The sequence below is a fragment of the Mirounga leonina genome, unplaced genomic scaffold (assembly GCF_011800145.1).
Source record: "Mirounga leonina isolate KUSES-001 unplaced genomic scaffold, KU_Mleo_1.0 Mir_151, whole genome shotgun sequence".
Taxonomy (NCBI): Eukaryota; Metazoa; Chordata; class Mammalia; order Carnivora; family Phocidae; genus Mirounga; species Mirounga leonina.
In genome coordinates, this window is record NW_023270377.1 from 26,000,303 (window position 1) to 26,025,337 (window position 25,035).

The 25,035-nt window shown below is 36.0% G+C and overlaps 1 protein-coding gene across 3 annotated transcripts in view; it reads right to left on the reverse strand.

Moving 5' to 3' along the window:
• Positions 1–25,035, reverse strand: part of UNC80 (unc-80 homolog, NALCN channel complex subunit) — a 228,768-nt gene that overhangs the window by 106,259 nt on the left and 97,474 nt on the right. For all 3 annotated transcript variants that reach the window (XM_035007254.1, XM_035007252.1, XM_035007253.1), the window contains exons 23-25: positions 11,289–11,501; positions 7,871–8,006; positions 4,915–5,048 (exon numbers count right to left, since the gene is read on the reverse strand). In XM_035007254.1, coding sequence (XP_034863145.1) covers positions 4,915–5,048; positions 7,871–8,006; positions 11,289–11,501 — 483 coding nt within the window. The remainder of the gene's footprint in view (positions 1–4,914; positions 5,049–7,870; positions 8,007–11,288; positions 11,502–25,035) is intronic.

A 25,035-nucleotide genomic window follows, 5' to 3' on the forward strand; every position in this document is an offset into this window, starting at 1 on the left:
AGTGGAGAAAGGCAGTTCAGACTTAAGAAGTTCCATATGTGAGGTGCAGAGGCTCAAAATACGATCAGGCATTGGAAGAATTTCTCACTCCCTTCCAGAAATACAAGAGGGGTTCCATGGATTGTCTGCTTATGAACAGCGTGAGCCCATACCCTAATGTAAGCCTTGGGAGGGAAAGTTGGAATTTGGTTGATGAAATTGAAAACTGACCTATTCTGTGAATGCAGATTTGTCCAATCAGAAGATCATATTTAACTGTTAATCTGTAAAACACTTTTGGAGGACCTGATAAAGGAAAAATATATAAAATGCTAATTTTATTTCTATAGAGCATTTTTTTTCTAAATATGACGTAAGTCCTCAGATTCATATAGATATGGAAAACAAAAATATTTTTAAAAGCCCATTTTGTACCAAGATTGAAATTTTATGCTTTTAATTGTTATTAATAAATGAAACTTTTTTAAAAGAAAGATTTATTTATTGGATAGAGAGAGAGAGAACACGAGCAGGAGGGGCAGAGGGAGAGGGAGAGAGAATCCCAAGCAGGTTCTGCACTTAGTGCAGTGATGAGGGGCTCCATCTTACAACCCTAAGACCATGACCTAAGCCCAAACCAGGAGTCCAACACTTAACCAACAGTGCCACCTGGGCGCCCCTAATAAATGAAACTTTAGACTCTATATGATATTTCTTCTTTTCCTTTTAATTAAGAACAGAAGTCATACTTTGGTACCTAGAAAATTAGATCACATCTCAAAAAATAAAGGAACTACATGGAATGTATTTAGCACTTCAAAAAATATTCTAGGAATACAATTGTTTCCCTGAAATTAATCCCTTTTAGAAAATAATAGAAAACCTAATATACTTTGTATTTTGTTAGCCAAACTTAATCACATAAATTTCTTACTTGGGATAAAAAGTAACATAACAACTCTGATTCTCAAAAGTTGTTATCTCTTCCAATGTCTTCTTTTATCCATTTGTCAAAATCCCAGCTTTCAAAGCTATATTCAAATGTGACCTCTTCCAGAAAGGTTCTTCAGGTTTTTCCAGCCCCTTCTTTGGCCAAACATGGCCCTTCTGCCTCCTTCTCAGGGTCGCTCTTATATCTCACACCAGGAAATAATTTTTTATGTGTTGGTTCTCCTGTTTCAGTATATTTATCTATGTATCACGCACACTCTTCTAACTATCACACCACCTTTTGTTCATAGTCTTACTCCCAATAAATATTCATCAGTTAGTCTTGGTATATGTAAATTTTGTTTTGCTTCTGATTTTTTAACTTTAGGAACATTTGGAATCCAGCAGTATATTTTTTTATAACCTGATTTGTTAAATTCCATCAGCATATTTGGTACAACCCCTAGCACAATCTTGCACCAAAGCATCCAATATGTTGCTCTCTCTAATGAATGAATGTAGACAACAGACTACCTTACAGTTTTTTTTTTCTTTATTATTGTGGACTCATCTATCCATTGGATAGGAATTACTTGTTTTAATTTATATTGTTTGGCCATTGGTTATTGGTTTCACTAATTCAGTTGGTAAACATGTGAATAGACCAGCAGTTTTACAAACAAAATTATCTCTCTTATTTCTTTATTGTTTTCAAGTTTGGAAGTTAATATTTAGAAAAAGATTTGATTATTATGTTATTTTAGATTATAAATCTTGTAAAAATGCTTTTTCTTTTTTTAAGACATTATTTATTAGTATGGTTTATGAAAACATTGAATAAATATGTTACCAGAAGCTCTTTTTTTAAAAAAAAGCACATTATTTAAGTTGCATCTAGGGATCTGGGAAAAAAATTGTTAAGTTGATAAAAATATTTTTTTTATCAACTTTTAAAACCTTTTGATATCATTTTGCCTTTTCTTTTACCTCCATCCCCCAACCAATCCAGTGAGTGGCCTCCTGGGATTTCCTAACCCTATCCAAGAAACAACCGTGGTTAAACTAATTAACTTTTTTTTTTAAAGATCGTATTTATTTATTTGACAGAGAGATACACAGCGAGGAAGGGAACACAAGCAGGGGGAGCGGGAGAGGGAGAAGCAGGCTTCCCGCTGAGCAGGGAGCCCAATGCTGGGCTCGATCCCAGGACTCTGGGATCATGACCTGAGCCAAAGGCAGATGCTTAACCGACTGAGCCACCCAGGTACCCGAAACTAATTAACTTTTAAATTATTGTACTTTCGATTCTTTTGCTTTCTCTTCCACGTTTTGGATATAACTAGGACTTTTTCAAACAGAAATTTCACCTGAAAATCTCATCCATTTTGGAAAGGGCCTTATGGCAATTTCTGTCGAAAAGACTTTTTCTCTCATAGAAAGTTTATGTTCCTGATTTTCTTCCATCCTCAAGCCACAGATTCTAGAATGTCTGTAGCTTCTAATATGATTGATTTACTACCTTATACTTTTATTATTTTGTACGTTAGGTAGTTATTATTTTTACTTATTAAAAATGTTACTGAACTAAAAAAAAATTTGTTTTCAAGATCTATAGATAATCTTGCAGGAAGTGTTTTGTTAAAACCATAATAGTTCATATTGATGGTATTTATGCTTAAACTGTTAGACTCACTGTTTAGTACAATTTCTTAAAGAACAATTGCAGCATTTACAGTTTCTGTGTTGGTAAAACAGTTTTATTAAACTCACTGTTTGTTTATAGGAGGTTGGAATATAACTTAAGGTATATGTTTTTTTTTTCCCCATTAAGCAAAGTTAGATTAAAAATGAGAAAAAGCTTCCCATTTATTTTATAAAGGTCATATCCCAACATAATGCATACCTACACTGGACAATAAAAATCCCAGTGTAATGAATGAAGGATCTCTAAGGCCTTGTTAAAGGTGATGCCGTTGTGAACACTTTCCTCTCCTTGACTGAATGACTGAAGGCTCTGTTTTAGCTTAATTTCTTGCTGTTTTCCACTAGACTGCGAGTTGGTTCTATAGCAATTTTTAAAAGTTTTGATTGTTTTTTTAAAATGAAATTTACTGTAATAATAAAGGATAATTAAACTCTAGCTTTATGGAATTGAAAAGGAGAACAAAACTTTAAGACTTTTATTTTTTTAAGTCACAATGTATCAGAACGGTGATCAAATAAAAATCTGAAAAAATGAAAAGTAGATGTGCCACCATGCTTTTATGAAGGCTTCAGTATAATTAGAATGTTGACAAAATAGCACTGATAGAGGTCTTACAGATCAGATATTTCATCCCACTTGATTTTAAACAAATATGTTGGCCTTGATTTGATTTTATAGAGTAGTCTCAATAAAAAAGTAAAGGTAACATTCAGAAAATTAAAGGCCCAGATTAATAGGAAAATGGAATAAGAGCAGTAGGAGGAACCTTCCTTTCTGACAGCAAATAATGTAGTTTCACAGTCCAAATACCAGTATGTTTCTCTTGAAAACATACATTTTACCCACAAATGTTTCCAACTTGAAAATATCCATTTTACGTTTTAGAGAGTGAGAGAACAGGTCTTCCAGACGTTGGAAAACCAGAGGTAGAGGCAGTGCTCAGGGATAATGCACTGATTCTTGTGTTTCCCCGCAGGGATTGGGGTATGACCTTGTTCATGCCCAGTCTGGTTAAAAAAGCAGGAGAGCTGGTGGACTGTAAAACTGGCGAAAATAGAGGCGCATAGATTGCATAACAATTTTTCTGGTAGAGTAGTCTAAGTCCTGTGTAAATGGAAAATAAAAAGAATTTGGTTTCTCAGCTCTGGCTGGATGGTGCCTGTAATGAAAGAACCACTGGAAACTTGGTGCCTATTAGAGGACTATGGGCCAAGGAAAATCAGCTCTGAAGTGTGCCCATCCCACACACTCTGTGAAGACGCCTGGTCCTTGCAGAGCGTTGGTATACTCTGCTAAACAAATCAGGCCTTGATGGTGCAGGAGTATGCGTGCGTGGTCGTGTGCATGCGTGCGTGGTCTTCTTCTGCCTATTTGCATCCATACGAAGTACGGCAGGAATAAAAATATATGTTTCGAGATGTTTACATGCTAAATTCTTAAGCAAGTCTTTTTGCCCATAACTTAAATGAGAGAATTCATTGGAAGCACATTTCTATATGGATTTATGAGCTGTTAAATTTTTATGACAAAAAAATTCTGTCAGTAATTTCTAAAATATGCTGCTGGTAAAACTCCTCATAGTTTGCAGAGTAAAGGAACCTAAGGGCTTATGAGAGAAGATTCACAAGGAAGTAAGCATTGCTAAGAGAGTCACTCAAAATAGAGACCAAAGGATACTGAGGAAGTAGGGCCTATGTATGTCTCCTGTTTCACTTCTCAGAACACCATGAAGTTTTTACTTTTGTCAATTGCCACTTGTCGACTGCAATTCCACCGCCTTCTGGAACACATCCTTCTACTTTGGATTAAAATAGAGATCATGTAACACCTGTTAGCTAAATAGCCAAGCCTGTATTAGATAGTTTAAACTCTGCCAGCACCGATCATAATTCTTTTCAAACAAGTTATATAATCTGATGGTTTTCACCTTTACAAGCCTGCTCACAACTCCAATTTGTAGCACAATTTCCATTTCCATGGACTCTGTGGCTCCCAGATGGCAACCCCGAAGCTCTCTTCTTGGTCAAAAGGCTCTTAGACATTCCTAGCATGACTGACAGTGATCAATCCAATGTTTTACCCATGGTGCTATCTTCAGTAATTTCCAGGTCAACTTCAGAGTTAGTATTGTTTGTAATAGAAAAAAGAGATTTTATATATGAAGATCCCTTGGTTGAATTTTCTAAGTTATATGATACATTTGGCCATTGGGCATTTGAGGAAACTGCGGATACTCAAAACCTAGCCACATGTCTGGCCTTTCTGAGTAGCCAGATTATTACCACCCATGCTTTACTTACCACCAGAGGCTCAGTGCGTGGTCTGGGCAGGCAAGAGAAGGTTTCTCGCAGGAAGGTAGTGATCTCCAGGAGAAGTTGGCATGCTGCCATCTTCAAGGCAAAGGGGCAGCCACATTTAGAGGGGTTCACAGTACCTACAGAATGAAAGAGTTCCTTCATAAAGAAACAAACCAATAAAAAATACAGAGAGGCACGGTTTGATGGACAAAGCTACACATGTCCAAAATGAAATTGTATATGAGAATGTTACCTATTCACGTTCAATTGACCTAGTCCCTTGAGCATAATCTGTGCATTACTTGTACCCCTCTCTTCCTCCATTTTGTAACTCAATAGTGAGTTCCTTAGTATTAAAATATCAGTCAGGAAGGACTAAATTATTTTCCTTAAGGCTCATAGAGTAAAAAAACACAGCCCACTAAGCTAGAAAGCCTTTTAACAAAGACAGAAATGGAAAGCAGTCTTGCAAGATTTCACACTGCTAATTTAATCAGATGTAGACTATGTACAGGGCGGTGAACTAGTTTTGGCACTGCAAAACTCTTGCCAGCTCGTTTTATGAGAGACATCTATCTTGAGGGCAGTGATGTTGCTTCCACTAGCCCAGAAGTGTTTCTGCAACATAAACAAGGCATACTTGATCACTTCTTTCATACACTTTATACAAGTTAGCCTATCATATTAAAGCATAGTTACGCTAGAAGTAGGCAAATGCTCTCCTTTGCTCTGAAGAATACCAGCCTTTGAATGAGTAAAATGCTGCCTCCATCATAGACCCAGATTTTGCTCTAAAGTCAGATAATAACAGATAATGGCCAAGGTGACACCAGAGACTTTTAAAATTCTGAGGGTTTGTTCTCAGATATATGTCATCACTAATCCTGCCGAAAATTTATCAGTGTTCAGAAAAGAAGGCCAAAGCAATGTTGAGTTCTGCCTCTCATAAGAGAAAGAAAATACTTATCTATTTCGAATCAAGGCATCAAGCAATCACAATATCATTACATATCAACATTCCTAAACATATTTCTAAAATATTTCCTGTGTATTAGGCTTTCTTAATTGAATAGGATATATATATATATATCTCAGGGCTTATACTGAGAGTGGGTGGAAATTATGTTCTTTCTGAAGATACCTGATTATCACTTCCTCATGAAAACCATTATTTTTTCTCCAGAGATAATATGTGGATAGGGACATTGCCTCTTATTAAGAACTGAAGAGACAAACTCCTCTAGAATTTCTAGACTGATACTTTCTTGAGGCATAATTATATTTTAAATGCAAGATGAGTTATGTACTGACAAGAAAGTGGAAATAAACCAGACATTCCAATCTTATATTCAATGGAGACTACATAACTCTAGAAATTGTCTGGATGTACAATAGTTTTTAAATAATAATCTAACACTAAATATTCAGTATAAACTTGTGGATCTGTCCTGAGGTTATCATCCAGATTCTTCTTGTTAATCCTGTAAACACTGAACTTGGTCTTAGTCCAGGCACTCTGTAACTATCATCTGAAATAGTCTGTCAAAATGAACAAGAATTGAGTCCTACATGCTCTCATCAAAAAGCCTAAGTACCAGGCATAACATACGGTAAAAGATACTTATGTGGTCTCATGGAGATTAAAGTTCATTTTGGCCTGTGAGGATGCATCCATCTAATGTTGCTTTAGCTCCTCTCTGTTCTGAAGGACCCCTAGGAGATCCAGGGCAGTTGGGGATGGCTTCTGATAGGCCTTCACTAGGTTCTGTGTTTGCTGGATAGTCCTCAAGTGGTCCTAAGGGTTAGACCCAATTCCGTTCTCCATTCTACAATTCAGAAGCATTCTAGGATAGTCTAGACTCTTGTGAACTTGAGGGAATCTTTGGAGGCCAATGTTCACTGGTAGGCTGAAAGACTGATGTCAGAATTTGGTGTTTTGTCAACAGCTAAGTCAGGAAAATTGGCTCCGATGTGATAAAAGCTGAGAAAGGGTAAAAAGATGAAAAAAGATTGCAAAAAAAAAATCCTTGGTATAAAAGTGGAAAAAAAAGGCAATAAGTTTTCTTTGATTGTTATTTAATTATGCACACTGTTACACCCTAGTCATCCTTTTACATTTCATGGCTAGAAAGATGAAGTAGGCTTGGCATCACTTAACTAAGAACAGTCTTTAACATAATCAGGGAATTTGAATTTCAAATCACTAGGGAAAGTCAAGAGGACGAGGCCTCACTGTCTTCATCAGATAATGTTACTAATTCCATTACCATTTAGGAATTGTATGGCCCATAAAAGGCAGTGATAGACATACACAACAAGCTTGTATGGTGTAGAACACATGTGTGCACAAAAAGGTGTTTAAGAGGAATGTACAGGAATCTCTTTGTCTCTACTCTTCTATGGTGGAACTCGCTTCTAATTTTAACAAATAAGTACAGTATAGCAGACATTCACAGTCTAACCATCTCAATTAATATTTCAAATTCATGTTAAATACATGTTAGTAATTATTCTAAGGAATCCACTACTTTAATGATCTGGGAAGCATTTCATGTTCAATTCTATTTGGTCTATTTTTTTTAATCTCCAAGAGCAACAACAAAATGTAAAACCTGGTTAAACCTCTACTGGGTCAGTAATTTACTGCTATATTTTCTCAGAAAAGCCTAAAACTAATTTTTGTATAATAGTAAGAGTCATAGACTACAAGGCAACGGATGCTCCATATTGCCTGCAACTCCTTGTCTCTGTCTACAGTCTTCTCTTTCTGGTTCTCGCCCTCTCTTTGTGTGGCTTTATGCACATGCGTTACATCCATGCACAGGGAATAGGGGAAAAGGTGCAGTGGGGAGACATGAGAAGGTGGTAAGAATGTGAAAGAGGAAAGAGAAATATTAAGTGCTCCTAAAGCAGAGATTCTTACAAGCAGGGGTTCTTGTAGTAAAGGGAGTCTCCTTACTGTCATCTAAAAAGTCTTCTTCCTCATCCTCCTTTCTCAGTCTTCTCTTGGTCTCCTCATCATAAATGAGACCCAGCAGGTTGGCGGGGCTCTCACTTTCCCCGTGGCACAGCTCATTCAATCGGACTCCAATCGCCTACCATGGGGAGAAAAAGAGCGAAACAGCACAAAGTATGTCAGACTGTAAAATAGGCTCTCACATTATAGAGGTCATAAGCAACTGTTAATGGGAAGGTATGTATAAACTACTAGGGCACATGAAACCAAGAGACTGATACCGAAACGTACAGCAGAAGCCTCCTCTATGCGCATGGTGGTGTTGCCACCACGTTTCCCTATGTGGAAACCCAGAGGTGGATGGCATTGACACTATCTCCAAGGTCATTTGAAGACTTGTAGGAACAAAACAATACCTATGTGTTCTCATACAAATTTTTTTTCTGAAAATATTTCCACTTACTTGAAGGTCATTTATTTTATAGGTCTCCTATAAGGGAGTATGCAATTGTTTTTAATGGAGGATTTTGTTGTAGTAAAAAAAAACAAGAATTCACAGTTCCTGCAAGTGCTTCTGATTATGCTATTTTATGAGAATGTCACTGCCATGCTAATGAGTTGGAGGTTGGCATGAATTCTAGTACAGCAGTTTTATTTATATCTGCCATTATGTACAAAATTAATGGCTTTTTTTATAGACTTTGTCCCTCACTCCATGATACCCTATGAACTAGTAAGAAATACTAACTATTCTTTTGATAGAGTATCCAACATCAACATAGAACTAATACCTGCTGTCTGTTCTGAATCATCATGCACTATTGTCTGATTTACCAAAAGGAATTTTCCATAAAGATACAAAATATGCCACCTCTTTCTAATTCTTTTTATTTTCCAATTATATACTGTGTGCAAGACAAGAAGAGACACGTGCTTAGGAAGGAGAGTCAAAAGCTAAAATGAGCACTGAACTTGGGGTTTGACAGCTTGGTTTCTCTGTGCATTCCAGCTAATTTTATTCTTCCTTCCTGTATTACTTCTTTCAAATATTTAGAGAAGTTGCTGGATTCTGGGCATGCATGAAATTAGACTTTCTACTAGAAACTGACAAGGATATATCTTCAAATAAAAACACAAGTTGTTTGAATGTCTTGGCTATCTGGAAGCAAAAAGGTCTCCTTAAAATCTGGAATTAAGAGACAAGTAACAAAAACTCTATCAATGAGAAAAAAATGTAAAAAAGGTATCACAACTTCCTAAAAGTTCAGTCACTACCCTGAGAAGTTTTAAGCAAATGAAACAAAACATAAAAACAAAAACTACTACCTCAATAAAAAGCCTTGTCCTGATGCTACTATTTTGGAGATCTTCTCTAAAGAAGAAGACATGCAATTATGAGTCTGGAGTGGAGTCAACAAACTTAATAGTGAGATTCAAAGGGGAAAAAAAAATCTGCATTGATCATTCCAGGATGTTGACACTAAGCAATTTACGTTAAATCCACAGTTCATAAAGCTTAAAGGGTTTGCTCAGAAAATGAACTTGTCTGGGGTTATACTAAATGTCTAAATAATAATTTAGAGCTCTATGTCTCTTCTAAGGCTTAACAAATGCCTCGAGGATAGGTTAGTTCTTTTCTTCTTCATCAAATATTTATTAAGTGAGGTTATTTGTTAGGTATTAAATAAAACAGAGTTGAATAAATTGTTACAGTATGTCAGTATCTTTGCTTCATGTGCCATAGTAGATTTTAAACCTTCATTTAGAAGGATCACTGTTTGGCAACTGGGAAGATTAGAGAGGTTGACAGTCTTGCTCAAGGTGGCTAAGCAAGCTGTGGTCTGGGGTTCAAATACAGGGTGTCTGTTTTTTTTGCTCTTCCCCTCAAGGAGCTTACAGGCTCCTGGGGAGGCAACAAAACATCAGAATAACACATTAAATGTCAAAAGAGACAAAAAGCACTTTAAATAGTTCAGAAGATGGACAGATTCGATTCAGTCAGAGAGTCATAGAGTGTCTCTTTGCTGTAGATTTTGAAGGACTGGTGTTTTGGCTAATGGGGAAGGGGAGGAGCGGATACTCCAGATGGAGAGTTCCAAAAGATCCATCAAGGAAGTGCACTGATGTGTTCAGAGACTGACAAGTAAACCACATGGTTGAAGCACGCTTTTGTGAGAGGAAATTATGTGCAGGAAGGCTGGCAAGGTAGACTGGGACTAGATCCCATAGTTCTTGAAGCCAAACTTCATTTTGTATTCTAAAGAAGGATGAAGGGTAATGTGTGAGTGGGGGAAAACCCTTACTCATTCGAGAGACTCTGTGGTAACTGCGTAGAAATGCACGAACCATGTATCCTTTCAAAAATGAATGTAATAACTTATTATCATTGAATACCTCTTAGACAGAAAGGATTGAGATAAATGGTCTTTTAGCTATATTAGCTCATTTGATTTCATCATCCATAATCTTGGTATGGTTTGAATACTAAGAGAGAGCAGTGATGCCAGACTAATAAGCAATTTGGGTTTTATCCCAAGGGAAAAGGAGGGCCACTGAAGCATTCTAAGTGGGTAAGAAACACCATCTGATTTGCATTTTAGCCTAATCACTGTGAGAGCAGCTTGGAGAATGAATTAGAGGGGGCAAGTCTGGAAGCCAGGAGATAAGGATGAATGTTCTGCTTTTAAATGGGCTCTGCCATATGGAGATCATTTTATTGACAGTGTGTAGGATGGGTCAGATGAGGGGAGACTGTGGGAAGAAGACCAAATAGGAAACTATCTTAGTCATCCAGATGAGAAGGAATGAAGATGTGACCTAACAGGACCTTGGTGGCATGGAAGAGGTGGCATCAGTAAGGGAAAGGAAGTTGGAATATGTTCAAAGGCTGCCATCTTAGATAATGGTGGTACCATTCATAAAAATAGAGAGTTCAGGAAGGTTTGCAGATGGAGGTGTATTTATATGGGAAGAAGAGTTTTACTTTGGTCAGATTGTGTTTCAGGGTATTAAGTGAATGCCTCTGGAGTGCATTTGGCAATGTTGGCCTCGAATCTGAATGGTGCTATGGATAGAGAAGTCTGTGCCACTCGCATACAGGTTACAGTTGAAAACATAGGAATAAATGTAGTCCTGGGGGAGGTTATGCAGAAAAAAAATTATAACAAATTCTGGGAATGTGTACATTTATAAACGGGGAGGAGACAGAGGACCAAGGAAGGAGACAGAGGAGATAATGTCTAACTTCATAAATTTATTGGGAAGATTAAATGAATTAAAGTTTATTTTCCCCTAAGATGTTTTGTTCAGTGCCTGGTACATAACAGACACTTAATAAATTGTCTTCCAAACAAACACAAACATGACCTTCTTCACTTCACTCAAGCACCCCAAGTTTTATGTAAGAAAATCAAAAGCTCACGTCTCCCCATTGGTAGAAGAGCTTGGCAGCATTCCACTGCAGCTTCTGGTTCCGTTTGTTGCCCACGATGGGGGAGCGGCCCCTTGAAAGGCCTTTCTTGGTGATATTCACGTGATGCCCTTTCATCCACTCTGGCCAGTTGCCACGGTTACAGCGGTGAACAAACCGGGCACATTCCAGGAACAGAGCTGCTCTGGCTACCACAGGAGCTTCCTGAGGATGGTTGTCAAGGAAAGAATGATGTGGGATTAATGAACAATAGGCTGACCTTCACGGGAATTACTATGTACTCTTAGTTCTTTTACTCTCCATATCTTGATTTAGGTTAGCCATATTTCCCAAGGTAGTATTATCATGGTTGATGGTAGTGGGAATTCTGGAAAATGAATCCTTGAAGACAAATTGGGATACTGAAGAATTAGACATTTTAAGTAGATTTCTGTGTTTAGTTTTCCTCTTTTGAAGAATCTCAAGTAATTTCATGACTCTATTTTTGCATAGTTAAGAGGCACCTGGGATTTGAATGTGAGAGAGAGATAATTTTCAAAGGAATTTTTCAACATGAACCTTTTGTTAAACCTAAAATTTTAACCTGAAGCAAACAAATATTCAATTTCTAGAACCAGTCTTATGTTAATCAAGGGAGTCAAGAGTGATTTTGTTCCAACAATAATCTGTTATTTATGACCATCCACATGCTCCAAAGAAGTACTGTTTCTGTTTCGATTGTTTCTGCACATTTTGGCTAGTAAGAAAAGGAAGTGCTTATTAGGTTTTGTTGAGTTAGTCTTTTTTCTCCTGACTTTGTCATGAATAACAGATCAAATTCTGCTTAAATAGGCATGGTCTCAATTGAAAATGTTCGACAAAGAGGAAATGATTTAATTGATAAATGAAAAACAGAGCATTTCTTCAGAAATATAAAAATTTGGTTCCATCCTGTCATGTCAAGATGTATTTGAAAAAAAATAAAAGAAGAAACAACTTTAAGTTGATACCCAGAAACTAGTAAGTATATGCTACCTACTGAAATCTTTACAAGCTAAATAAATAAATAAATAAGGGAAGGAGCATGAAGTTTCCCTAGAAGGTCAACAGGTCACAAAGAAATACACACATCAACAATTAATGTGTATTTTAACTTGTGCCAGTTTAAAAAAAATACATCACAATATTAGGCATCACCTCAGTTACCTAATAACCATAAGTTGATTAGTAACCACAGGTTTTCAAATTGAAACACTTTCCATCATTTCAAACCATAATGTTCTTAAGAATGCCTTGATCCACGATGTTAAAATAGGGGCTAATATATGAAGAATATCAATTACATGCCAATTAGTTTTTATGAGTTGTAATTCTTAATTATAATAACAAACCTCTGGTCTAGAAAGAATATCTTCATTTCAATGTTTTTAAAATGAGGTATAATTTTTCTACCATCATACAGCTGGGAAGAGGTGACCACAGGATTCAATACCAGGTCTCTCTAATGCCCAAATCTATGTCAGTTCCTTTTCAGTATCTGCACTGTCTTAATTTATGTACATCTAAATCTTGGCAAAAGATGATCAATAGAAGGCATGTAGAAAGTCATTGTTTAAAAATGGGACATTAATGTCATGTAATGTTATTCTCTAAAACAGATATATGATCCCATCATTTTCCTATTTAAAATTTATTATAGGCTCCATCCACCTCAACAATAACATGAATAAAGAAACTCAACCTTTGTTATCTGGTTCATCTCCCTTTCTATTCCTCTATCAAGTACTTTATGATCTAACTACATCAAACTGGTTACAGTCACCCAAATATGACATCTTACACATTTTCGTATGTTGTTTCCATCATTTGCGGAGCTGTTAAGCCCCTTTTCCATCTGGCAAATTCCCACTTTTAAGAATAAAATACCTCCTCCAAGAAGCCTTCCTTAATTTCTTTCCTCTTAGGCAGAGTTGGTTACTTCATACTTTGAGTACCACAGTATCTCAAGCACATTTAATGATTCAAGTGAGTTAGCCCTTTAAGCATTTTCTCATTGTCCACAACTTAGAAGAAGCCATCAAGAATTCCAAAAAGAAATATATTTATGTAGGAACTTAATTTCACAAAGCATATGACGTATTGCTACTACGTACAAAGTTAACCTATGTGAAAAGGCAGAATACAAGATGAACACTAATGGTGAGAACCTATCATTAATAAAAAATGGACACTAATGATGAGAATCTATCATCCACTGCATTGGTGCTAAGATTTGGTAGCAGGTCACGGGAATAGAAAGACTTGAGATTGCAGAGGGTCAAATGACTTTCTGCATCAAACCTATCAATATTGTGGTACCATAACATACAGATTAAATATCTACACTCTTCTTGTATTAAATATTTATTTAATTAAACATCTCAGATATGCTAATCTGTGTCTGGAAAAGGCTTGAACATCTGTCTCTGAAAACATATGGCAGTCTGGAGGGCAAGGTGAGAAACGTGAATTTATTCTTAGCCCATCACATTTTGACACATTCCCAATATAAAGCAATGGGATTAATTGCTTAATGGCAGGATTACTGCTGAGGTAGCGTTATGTCATAGACCCTGGCTCCTACCGGATTACCAAGGGCAAAATTTAACCCACTCAAATGTATGGGGCAGAGGATCTTTTTATTGCCATTAACTTTAGATGACACTGAGAATCAGGTTAACAATAGATGAATGAGAAATCCAAATTGTGCTTTGTGAGTTTTCCCATGTAGATTGGCTTGCCTTCTTCAGAAAAAAATGGTTTTATTTGCTTAAGAAGCTCAGGGCATTTTGAATGAAGCAATTATGATTTTCTGCTCTCAAAAACAAGTTATAATAAAACTCTGATATTACACCAGTTATCAGCCCTAGGAAATCCTAAAGTTTGAAAATGGAATTGAGATCAATATGAAAATAATTCCCATTAACTAGGCAGCACAATCTTAAAGGGAGAGGTGATTATTATCTGATGAATTTGATCCATTGTAAAATTGTAAATTGTAAAACCAGGTAACTTTTGGAAATGTTGCTCTCTGCATTAAGGGATGAGGACATAGAGTAACTCAAATATTGCCTTTTCATTATAATCCTCATGAACCTAGTAGATGAAAACAGGCTTGAAACCCTATAGTCAAGATGGCACTGAATACTAGCACTTTCTGGGGGTTTTATAGTATATATTACTGTACAGACAATTGAGGGAGTTGTTGAGGACTCTACAAAGCTAAGGACTCTACTGTGCATATTGGTAGAAGATACTTAGCAGTAAGTACTGACATCACACTGTGTATGAAAGAGCATTTGAGGCATTCTAGTGTAGATGTGGCTATGGGGAATTTTTTCCCTTATAAATTCCTTTCAAAGTGTAGTTTAGAAAGTATTGATTTTTAGGGGCAGGGTTATCGAATACCTTGGACAACAGATTCCTCCTGGACATAAAGAAGAGTCAATTTTTCCTCTTTTGATGGAGCTTACCTCTTATAGCTCAGCACAATCTGAAGCAGCAGCAAAAAATGGAGACATGACAGAACGGATAAGGATGGATTCACATCACAGAGAAAAACAGCACAAATGGAGAAAAATGAATCAGAAGAACACTGCATGGATGAAAAGGACCACAGAGTATCAGAGCATAGTCAAAAGCGAACATCTAAACAAAATTTGATACCACTGGTATACCACAGAGAATTTTTACTGGTGGTCCTGAAAGAAAAGTAGGCATATGTAAATTTCTTTCTTATTTGCATGTCTGTTATATCACCTTTCTATGTTCCATAATGCCACGAGTGGCTTCAATTCAATTATGGTATAACTTCGCAGTTTCAGACAAGCAAGAATCAATTTTAACCGGGAAGATTAGATTGACCTGAAATATTAGATTAAATCATATGGAATTTGTAAGCCTGAAGGTCAAAAATAGTTGAATACTAACAGTTTCAGGTGGTTTGCTCTTATATAAGATATTCTCTGCAATGACTACAGAGCTGTCCAGTTAAAGTTACAAAATGTTCTAAGAATGTCATTACGCAGCATGGTTTTCTCTAACATTCTGCAATGAGAAAACTTCAAGTGTTGGCTACCTTTCCTTGACTTCCTTTGTCACTTTTCCCTGCATTTTATCAGATCATTATGTATATTGAATGCTTCCTTTATGAAAGTGAAGGAGAGAATTGGAACACTAATTCAAACAGCTGTGCTTTATCTTGCCTGGGGACTTAGAAAATATTGTTACCTAGATACGATGGTTAATTGAAGGTTATAGTTGCAATACATACCTATCCCTGAAGGACTATATCTAAACTTATTATGTGAGAAGAAGTCCCGATTCTGAAAACTCATATAAAAACACTGTACAGGAATTAACTGTTTTAAAAGACTGAATATTTTATGTTGGCCCCTGGGGAATTACATAATATTTTTATTGCCTTGCAATAAAATATAAAGCTCTTGCTAGTGCAAGATACCTACTTATTTAAAACCAGTGGGACTAGGTAGTTATTGTGGGTCTTAGTGTGCATTGGAAGCTCGTTTGCTAGAAGGCATGTGCTTGTGAGTCAGTATTTATTACTTAGTCTGTATTGAATTCTCTGCCTGGCTGAGATCATTAAGTAATGGACCAGCTGCCTCTGCCCTTGCTCATTTCCACAGTAGCTGCGGGCAACTGAAATCATTCAGTTGTCAGGCTAGAGGTAGGCATTATTTTTTAGTACATGGTCTAGATGGCTTGCCATTTTAACAGTTACTCAGATCACACTAATATTTTGGGTAAGTATTATAAAAACCAAATGAAGTCCTCTGCTTCTGACAATATGATGGATTAGGTGTAAAAACAAACTTACTTTGGTTTAGACATCTAAATATACTGGATAAAATATCCCCTAATTTCTTCATCTTGTTTTTGCTTTTGTTTCTAACATGAGATAATAGACTATTGGATAGTAGAAACTACAAGAAAGTGTAATTCTGGGTGGAGAAGAGAGACAGGTGCGAGCTAGCATAGGAATAATTACCCTGAGGGTTTCTATCGCCTATGGAGAGGTGTTGGGTTTTCAATGGGCCATGAGTTAAATGTTTGGGCCCAAGCAGAGCAGGAGGTCAGTTCATTTACCTCTATGTAAAGTCCAGATTCCAGGTGGGAGTCACCTTCAGTGGATGAATAGGAAAAAGATCTACCCCACAGAAGTAGGCTTGCCTGACTAGGTTTGGCTCTGGGTAAAACGGAAAAAAACAAAAAAAAAAAAGATTCTTTTATGAGAACTCTTAGTCAAAATCCCACAATCTTGTATAATTTTGGACTAGAATGGGCACTATTTCTGTGCTCCTTGACCACCAAAAAGAGTTTAAAAATGGTCTTAGGTTGGTGGTGTTTCCAGATGCCTGAGAAAGGAAATCCTTTCTGGAGGAATACTTTAAATCAGTACTTCTCAAATCTTCAAACTTGAGTGTGCATTAGAGTCACTTGGGAATATAGAAAAAAATGGATTGTTTTTTGTTCTCATTCCAGAGATTCTGATTCAGTAGATCTGTTGAGGGTCTGAAAATGTGCATTTCAAACATGCTCACAGATGATGATGATATTGTGGTCCACTAAATAACACTGCTTTTAACACAGGTCTTAAGGAATTCCTACTGATAAAGTTCCAAGAAGTTAAGTTCACATAAAAAATACATTTAAAAAATCCACCATGAGTAAGAGAAGAAACAAAGTATAGAATCAAACCCACAAAGACAGCAATTATTGGAATTATAGTATATTGAATACATTTAAAGATTAATGTGGGTATTGTATGAATGATATAAGTATGATGAAGAATTAGGTTATCAAAGTTGACCAGGCACTTTTAAAACAAGAATCAAATAAAACTTCTACAAATAAAAAGTAGCACTTGAAATTTCAAACTCAATGTATAGATTAAAACACAGATTAGATCACGTTTTTTCCAACTTCAGCACTATTGACCATTTGGGCCAGATAATTCCTTATTTTATGAAGGGTACACTATGCATTATGAGATGCTTATCAGCATTTCTGGTGTCTACTCAGGAGATTCTAGTAGCAATCATCAGGTTGTGATAATGAAAAATTCCTCCAGACATTGTCAAATGTCCCTCGGTGGACAAAATTACTCGTGGTTAAGAACTGTGGGATTAGACAAAGTTGAAGAGACAAAGTGAAATGGAAGAGATATCTCAGAAACTTATTCAGGATATAGACGGAAAGAAACAAATAAAAAATATGAAAGAAGTTGTCAAAACCAGAGGATAAACTGATAAGACCTATCATAAACCTTTTCAATTTATAAAAATAAAGGTTGGATAAAATGTGAAAGACATAATCTTGGAAGAGAAAATAGAAACATTTTCAGAACAGATGTAATATGCCAATTACATGAAACTGCAAAATATCAAAAGTAAAGAGAAGATATTAAAAGCAACTGGGGAGGGTGGGCAGATTATATTATATATATTCCTATACATAAAACAATGTCAATTAAGCCAGAAGAGAATGGGATAATACTTTGAAGTACAGAAAGAAAATCTTAGCCTATAATTCCAACAAAAGTACCTTTCAAGAATGAGACCAAAATAAAGACATTTTTAAGTGAATTGTAGCTGAGAGAGCTACTTCTAATTGATCATCACTAAAGAAACCTCTGAAAGGTCTCCTTCAAAAGGATGGATCTTAGAGGAATGTATGAGATGCAAGGAGGAATGGTGAGCAGAGAATATGCTAAGCTTTTGGGTAAATTTAAAAATAACTTTCCTGAAAATCAACAAAAATAATGTTTACTTTGTCAATGTTAAAAAACAACAACAACAACATAGAACTAAATCTCAAACAATAGCTGGGGGTAAAATCTACAATATTTTACTGTTTGAGAGAAAAGTAAAGATATTAATTTTAGACTTCATTTAAATATGTAACTTAAAAAAATAAAAAGAGAATGATTTCCAAGCTAGTGAAGGAAAATAAATAAAACTAAACTAAACCAAACCAAACCAAATCAATAGAAATAAAACTAAATCCAACACAATCTAAAAGAGGACATGGATAGAAACAAGAACATATACACAATGAAATAATGAAAAAAAAAGTGATAAATAAGCAAAAAAAAAAAAAAAAAAAGGGAAGTGAATCTATATCAGCAATCATAATCTGTGCAAATGTACTAAATTCTCCAGAGGAAAAGGTTGTTAAAGTGGTATAAAAAATTCAAATACCTGTTTTTTATGAAAGTCATACCTAAAACACAAAGATGTAGAAAAATTGAAAGTAAAGGATTGGCAAAAAAAGACATACCAAGCAAATGCTAAACCTAATAAAATGGTTTCAGCTATATTAGTATCAGAGAAAAATCCATCTTAAGGTAAAAAGTATTACTAGAAATAAACTGGGTCACTAGCTAGTGATAAAAGGTTCATAGCACCAGAGACCTGTTGCACTTCTAAACTGCTAAATAAATAAAAATGGTCAGAACTTCAAGTATAAATGCCATCAAATTTGCCATCAGAGATTTAAACACAACTTAGTAATCAACAGATCAAGCAGTAAGAAGTAAATAAAAATGGATATTTGAATACAAAATGCTGTACCCAACATCTGGAGACTATACATTCTTTTCAACCACAAATGGGACATTTATGACAACTGATAATGTTCTAGTCCATAAAATAAGTCTAAATTAATTCCAAAGAATCAATAAAAATAAAGTTACAAATGAATAACAAATAGATGCCTAACAAAACTTAGAATTTATAAATTGAAACACACACAACTAAATAACCCATGGACAAAAAGGAAATCATTAAAGAAATTAAAAATTATTTTAAAATAAATTAACAAAATAAATAAAAATACAGCTTATCAGAATTTATGGTTTGTAGTTAAGGCAGTATTTAGAGTGAAATTAATAGCTAAATGCTCAATTTTAAACAGAAAACATAAAATTACAAGCTAAGCAATGAACCAATAAGCTAAAGAATAATACAACAAATTCAAAGAGAAGAAAATAAAAATAAGAAGAGAAATTAGTGAATTTGAGAATGAAGATAAAATAGACTCAACAGGGTCATGAAAAAAGACTAATAAAATTGACAAATATCTGGCAAGTCTAAAAAGAAAAAAACTCTCACATTTTAGGAATAAAAACAGGTAAAATAACTACAGATGCTGCCAAAATTGAGAACTAATAAGAAAATGTTATGATAAATTTTATGTCAACAAACATGAAAATGTCAGTGAAGTTAACAAATTACTAAAAAAATTAAAATTACTTAAACTGACTCAAAAACTAGAACTTTTGACTAATCAATTCAGAACTGAATTTCAATTATGTCTAAATTTATCAATGGACTCAATATAATTTTAAGAATAAATTAAAAGATTTTCAGAAACCTGACAATCTAATTATAAAATTCACACAGAAGAGCAGAGCCATGAGTAGCTTACGTGATATTAAAAGTTCTAGCTATTAAAACAGAGTAGTTTAACCCTGGGTAGAAGGGGAATGGAACAAAAAAACAAACAAAAAAACAACCCCTCAGAATTACACTCATGGATGTATGGAAAACTGACACATGATTAAGATAATACAATGAATTCAAAACAATGAATGAAATGAATTATCTGCACATGAGAGAATAAAGTATGGACTAGTAATATATTATGCTAAGATCATTATTTTCTATGTGGGAAAAGAAACAAAAGAAAATAATTTCCTATCTTATAGCAATCACACAATAAGTTCTAGTTAAAGACTTCAGTATGAAATGTACACTTTAACACTTTTAGAAGAAAAGATAAGAATATATTTATTACCTATGGATTTCTTTAAAAAGTTGTAAAAAAAAATGCTAGCCATAAAGAAAATCTTAATGAATCAAACTAAAATTTTCTCTTCATTAAAATGTAGTATAAGGAATAAAATAAAAATAAGCCAAGTGGGGAATGATGCAACACAGAGAACAGAAAATGGATTCTTACTGACAATATCAATACTCTCTTTTAAAATTATCAAAAAGTTAATAATCCTCCATTAAAAAATAAACAAAAGACATCACGGGATCTTTTACCAAGGTGAAAATGAAAGGTAAATAGATCCATGAAAAGACATTTCAGACTTTAGGTTGAAATATAAAGTGTTGTTACTTTAATTCACTGGGTTGGTAAAAATAAAAATGTTGGATAATACAAGCGCTGACAAGAACAAAGAGCAACAGGAGCTTTTATTACAGTGTTGGTGCCAGTAATTGTTGCAATTACTGTGAAACAGCTTTGGCATCATATAGTAAAATTATGACTCACTAATTCCACCCCTAGGTGTATTTAGAAAACTGTGAATCAAGGCCCATATGCGGTAATACTCATGAAGGCATTGCTCAAAATAGGCAAAATTTGGAGAAAATAAAAACGCCCATTTAACAGAATGGATATATAAACTGTGGCATATTCAAACAGAGATCATTCATTAGTGAAAATCAATGTATTAATGCTAAAAGCATCAGCAAAGATGAACTCAAACTTAATGTGGAGCAAAAAGAGGATAGCATGATTTAACTTAAATGAATTTAAAACTAGGCAAACAAAGCAAAAAAAAAAAAAAAATCAATATATTTCCTAGGGATAAAAGCTCATGTGGTAGGTGGGAGGAGCAAGATGCAGAGTCCCAAGAATTCAGCTAGATAGGTATCAAACCATTCTGAACACCTACAAACTCAACAGGAGATCAAAGAAAAGAATAGCAGCAATTCTATGAACAGAAAAGTGACCACTTTCTGGAAGGTAGGAGGTGTGGAGAAATGAATCTGAGGCAATATTCAGGAAGATAGACTGCAGGGCGAGGGAGTGAGCTACCGGCAAGTGATAGAACAGCAGAGCACAAAATGAGAACTTTTAGAAGTCTGCTCCTCTGAGGAACATTGCTCCAGTGGCCAAGCGGGGGGTGGAACCCTCATGGGACAGTGTGGTCGCAGGACCTCGGGGTCACAGAAAGACCGGGGGTGCCTGAGTGCAGCTGAGCTCCCAGGTATTGGAGCGGGGAAGCCGGCTGCAGAGATGGAGCCGAGGCATGGGCTCTGAGCTTGGGGTTGCCATAAACTGTGATCCACGGCACAGTCGGGCCACTGTTCCTCCAGCAGGGACCCAACAAGCGGCAGATCCAGGGAGACTCCCCTTCCTCCCCCAGGAGGAGCAGCTCGGGAGCACACTGCAGGGATCTGCTGGGTTTGGAGACTCCAAAGGGGGTTGTGTGCCGGAGATAGAAACACTCGGTCACAGGCAGGGTGAGCACGGAGTGCAGCCAGAGACTGGGGAGACAGGAGTGATTCACTGCTTCTCTCTGGGGGTGCACTGAGGAGTGGGGCCCTGAGTTCTCGGCTCCTCTGGGGTGGAGATTGGGAGGCTGCCATTTTCACTCTTGTCCTCCAAAGCTGTATGGAAAGCTTGCAGGGAACAAAAGCTCCTGAGAGCAAACCCGAGCAGATTACTTAGCCTGGACCCAGCAAGGGCGGGACAATTCTGCCTCCGGCAAAGATATCTGAGAACCACTGTGACAGGCCCCTCCCCCAGAAGATGAGCAAGAACATCCAGCCAAGACCAAGTTTACCTAATCAATGAGAACGGCAGAACTCCAGCGCTAGGGGAATACTACACATAGAATTCATGGCTTTTTTACCATGATTCTTTAGTCTTTCAAAGTTAATTTTTAAAAATTTTCTTTATTTTTTCTTTTCCTATTTTTTTAACTTTCCTTCTTTCCTTTTTCAACCAACATCTTACCAATTCCTTTTTTAAAATGTTTTTTAATTTTCATTTTTACAGTCTATTCTATCCCTTCATTGTATTTAAGCTTATTTTTTGTATATATATAAGTTTTTCTTTCTTTAAAATTTTGGGATACAGTTTCTTCTAACAGACTAAAATATAACCTAAATCTAGTGTATGGCTTTGTTTTAGTCTCCCACCTGATGACATTCTCTCATTTAAAAAAATTTTTTTTCTTCCCTTTTTCAACCAGCATCTTATCAATTCCTTTCTAAAAATCTTTTAAAATTTTCATCTTTACAGTCATATTCTATACCTTCATCGTATTTACCCTTATTTTTGTATAGATATATGTTTTTTCTTTAAAATTTCGGGAGGCAGTTTCTTCTAACAAACCAAAATATACCCAAAATCAAGTGTGTGGCTCTGTTCTATTCACCATCCTGATCATATTCTTTTTCTTTTTTCCCTTTCTTATGCCCCTGGTTTCGGTCTCTGCTGATTTGTTCTGTGTATATTTTTCTGGGGTCATTGGTATCCTTTTAGCATTTTATTCTCTCATTCATCTATTCTTCTCTGGACAAAATGATGAAACAGAAAAACTCACCTCAAAAAAAAGAACAAGAGGCAGTACTGACTGCCAGGGACCTAATCAATACCGACATTAGTAAGATGTCAGAACCAGAGTTCAGAATGATGATTACAAAGATACTAGCTGGGCTTGAAAAAGCATAGGAGATACTAGAGAATCCCTTTCTGGAGAAATAAAAGAACTAAAATCTAACCAAGTTGAAATAAAAAAGGTTATTAATGAGGTGCAATAAAAAATGGAGGCTCTAACTGCTAGGATAAATGAGGCAGAAGAGAGAATTAGTGATATAGAAGACCAAATGATGGAGAATAAAGGAGCTGAGAAAAAGAGAGATAAACAGCTACTGGATCACAAGGGGAGAATTTGAGAGATAAGTAATACCATAAGATGAAACAATAGTAGAATAATTGGGATCCCAGATGAAGAAGAAAGAGAGAGGGGCAGAAGGTATATTGGAGCAAATTATAGTGGAGAACTTCCCTAATTTGAGGAAGGAAACAGGCATCAAAAACCAGGAGGCAGAGAGAAGCCCCCTCAAAATCAATAAGGATAGGTCAACACCCCGACATCTAATAGTAAAACTTACAAGTCTCAGAGACAGAGAGAAAATCCTGAAAGCAGCTTGGGACAAGAGGTCTGTAACGTACAAAGGTAGAAACATTAGATTGGCAACAGACCTATCCACAGAGACCTGGCAGGCCAGAAAGGACTGGCATGATATATTCAGGGCACTAAATGAGAAAAATCTGCAGCCAAGAATACTATATCCAGCTAGGCTGTCATTGAAAATAGGAGAGATTTAAAAAACTTCCAGGACAAACAAGAACTAAAAGAATTTGTGAACACCAAACCAGCCCTACAAGAAATATTGAAAGGGGTCCTCTAAGCAAAGAGAGAGCCTAAAAGTAACATAGACCAGAAAGGAACAGAGACAATATACAGTAACAGTCACCTTACAGGTAATACAATGGCACTAAATTCATATCTTTCAATAGTTACCCTGAATGTAAATGGGCTAAATGCCCCAACCAAAAGACACAGGGTATCAGATTGGATAAAAAAAAAACAAGACCCATCGATATGCTGTCTGCAAGAGACCCATCTTAGGCCCAAAGACACCTCCAGATTTAAAGTGAGGGGGTGGAAAAACTTTTACCATGCCAATGGACATCAAAAGAAAGCTGGGTGGCAATCCTTATATCAGACAAACTAGATTTTAAACCAAAGACTATAATAAGACATGAGGAAGGACACTATATCATACTTAAAGGGTCTATCCAAGAAGAAGATATAACAATTTTAAATATCTATGCCCCTAACATGGGAGGAGTTAACTATATAAGCCAACTAATAACAAAATCAAAGAAACACATTGACAATAATACAATAATAGTAGGGGACTTTAACACCTCCCTCACTGAAATGGACAGATCATCTAAGCAAAAGATCAACAAGGAAATAAAGGCTTTAAATGACACACTGGACCAGATGGACTTTACAGATATATTCAGAACATTCCACCCCAAAGCAACAGAATACACATTCTTCTCTAGTGCCCGTGGAACATTCTCCAGAATAGATCACATCCTGGGTCACAAACGAGGTCTCAACCAGTACCAAAATATTGGGATCATTCCCTGCATATTTTCAGACCATAATGCTTTGAAACTAGAACTCAATCACAAGAGGAAAGTCAGAAAGAACTCAAATACATGGAGGCTAAAGAGCATCCTACTAAAGAATGAATGGGTCAACCAGGAAATTAAAGAAGAATTTAAAAATTAATGGAAACCAATGAAAATGCAAACACAACTGTTCAAAAGCTTTGGGATGCAGCAAAGGCAGTCCTAAGAGGAAACTATATAGCAATACAAGCCTTTCTCAAGAAACAAGAAAGGTCTCAAGTACACAACCTAACCCTACACCTAAAGGAGCTGGAGAAAGAACAGCAAATAAAGCCTAAACCCAGCAGCAGAAGAGAAACAATAAAGATCAGAGCAGAAATCAATGAAATAGAAACCAAAAGAACAGTAGGACAGATCAACGAAACTAGGACCTGGTTCTTTGAAAGCATTAACAAGATTGATAAACTCCTGGCCAGACTTATCAAGAAGAAAAGAGAAAGGACCCAAATAAAATCATGAATGAAAGAGGAGAGATCACAACCAACAGCAAAGAAATACTAACAATTATAAGAACATATTATGAGCAACTCTATGCCAGCAAATTAGATAATCTGGAAGAAATGGATGCATTCCTAGAGACATGTAAACTACCAAAACTGAACCAGGAAGAAATAGAAAACCTGAACAGACCCATAACCAGTAAGGAAATTGAAGCAGTCATCAAAAATCTCCCCACACACAA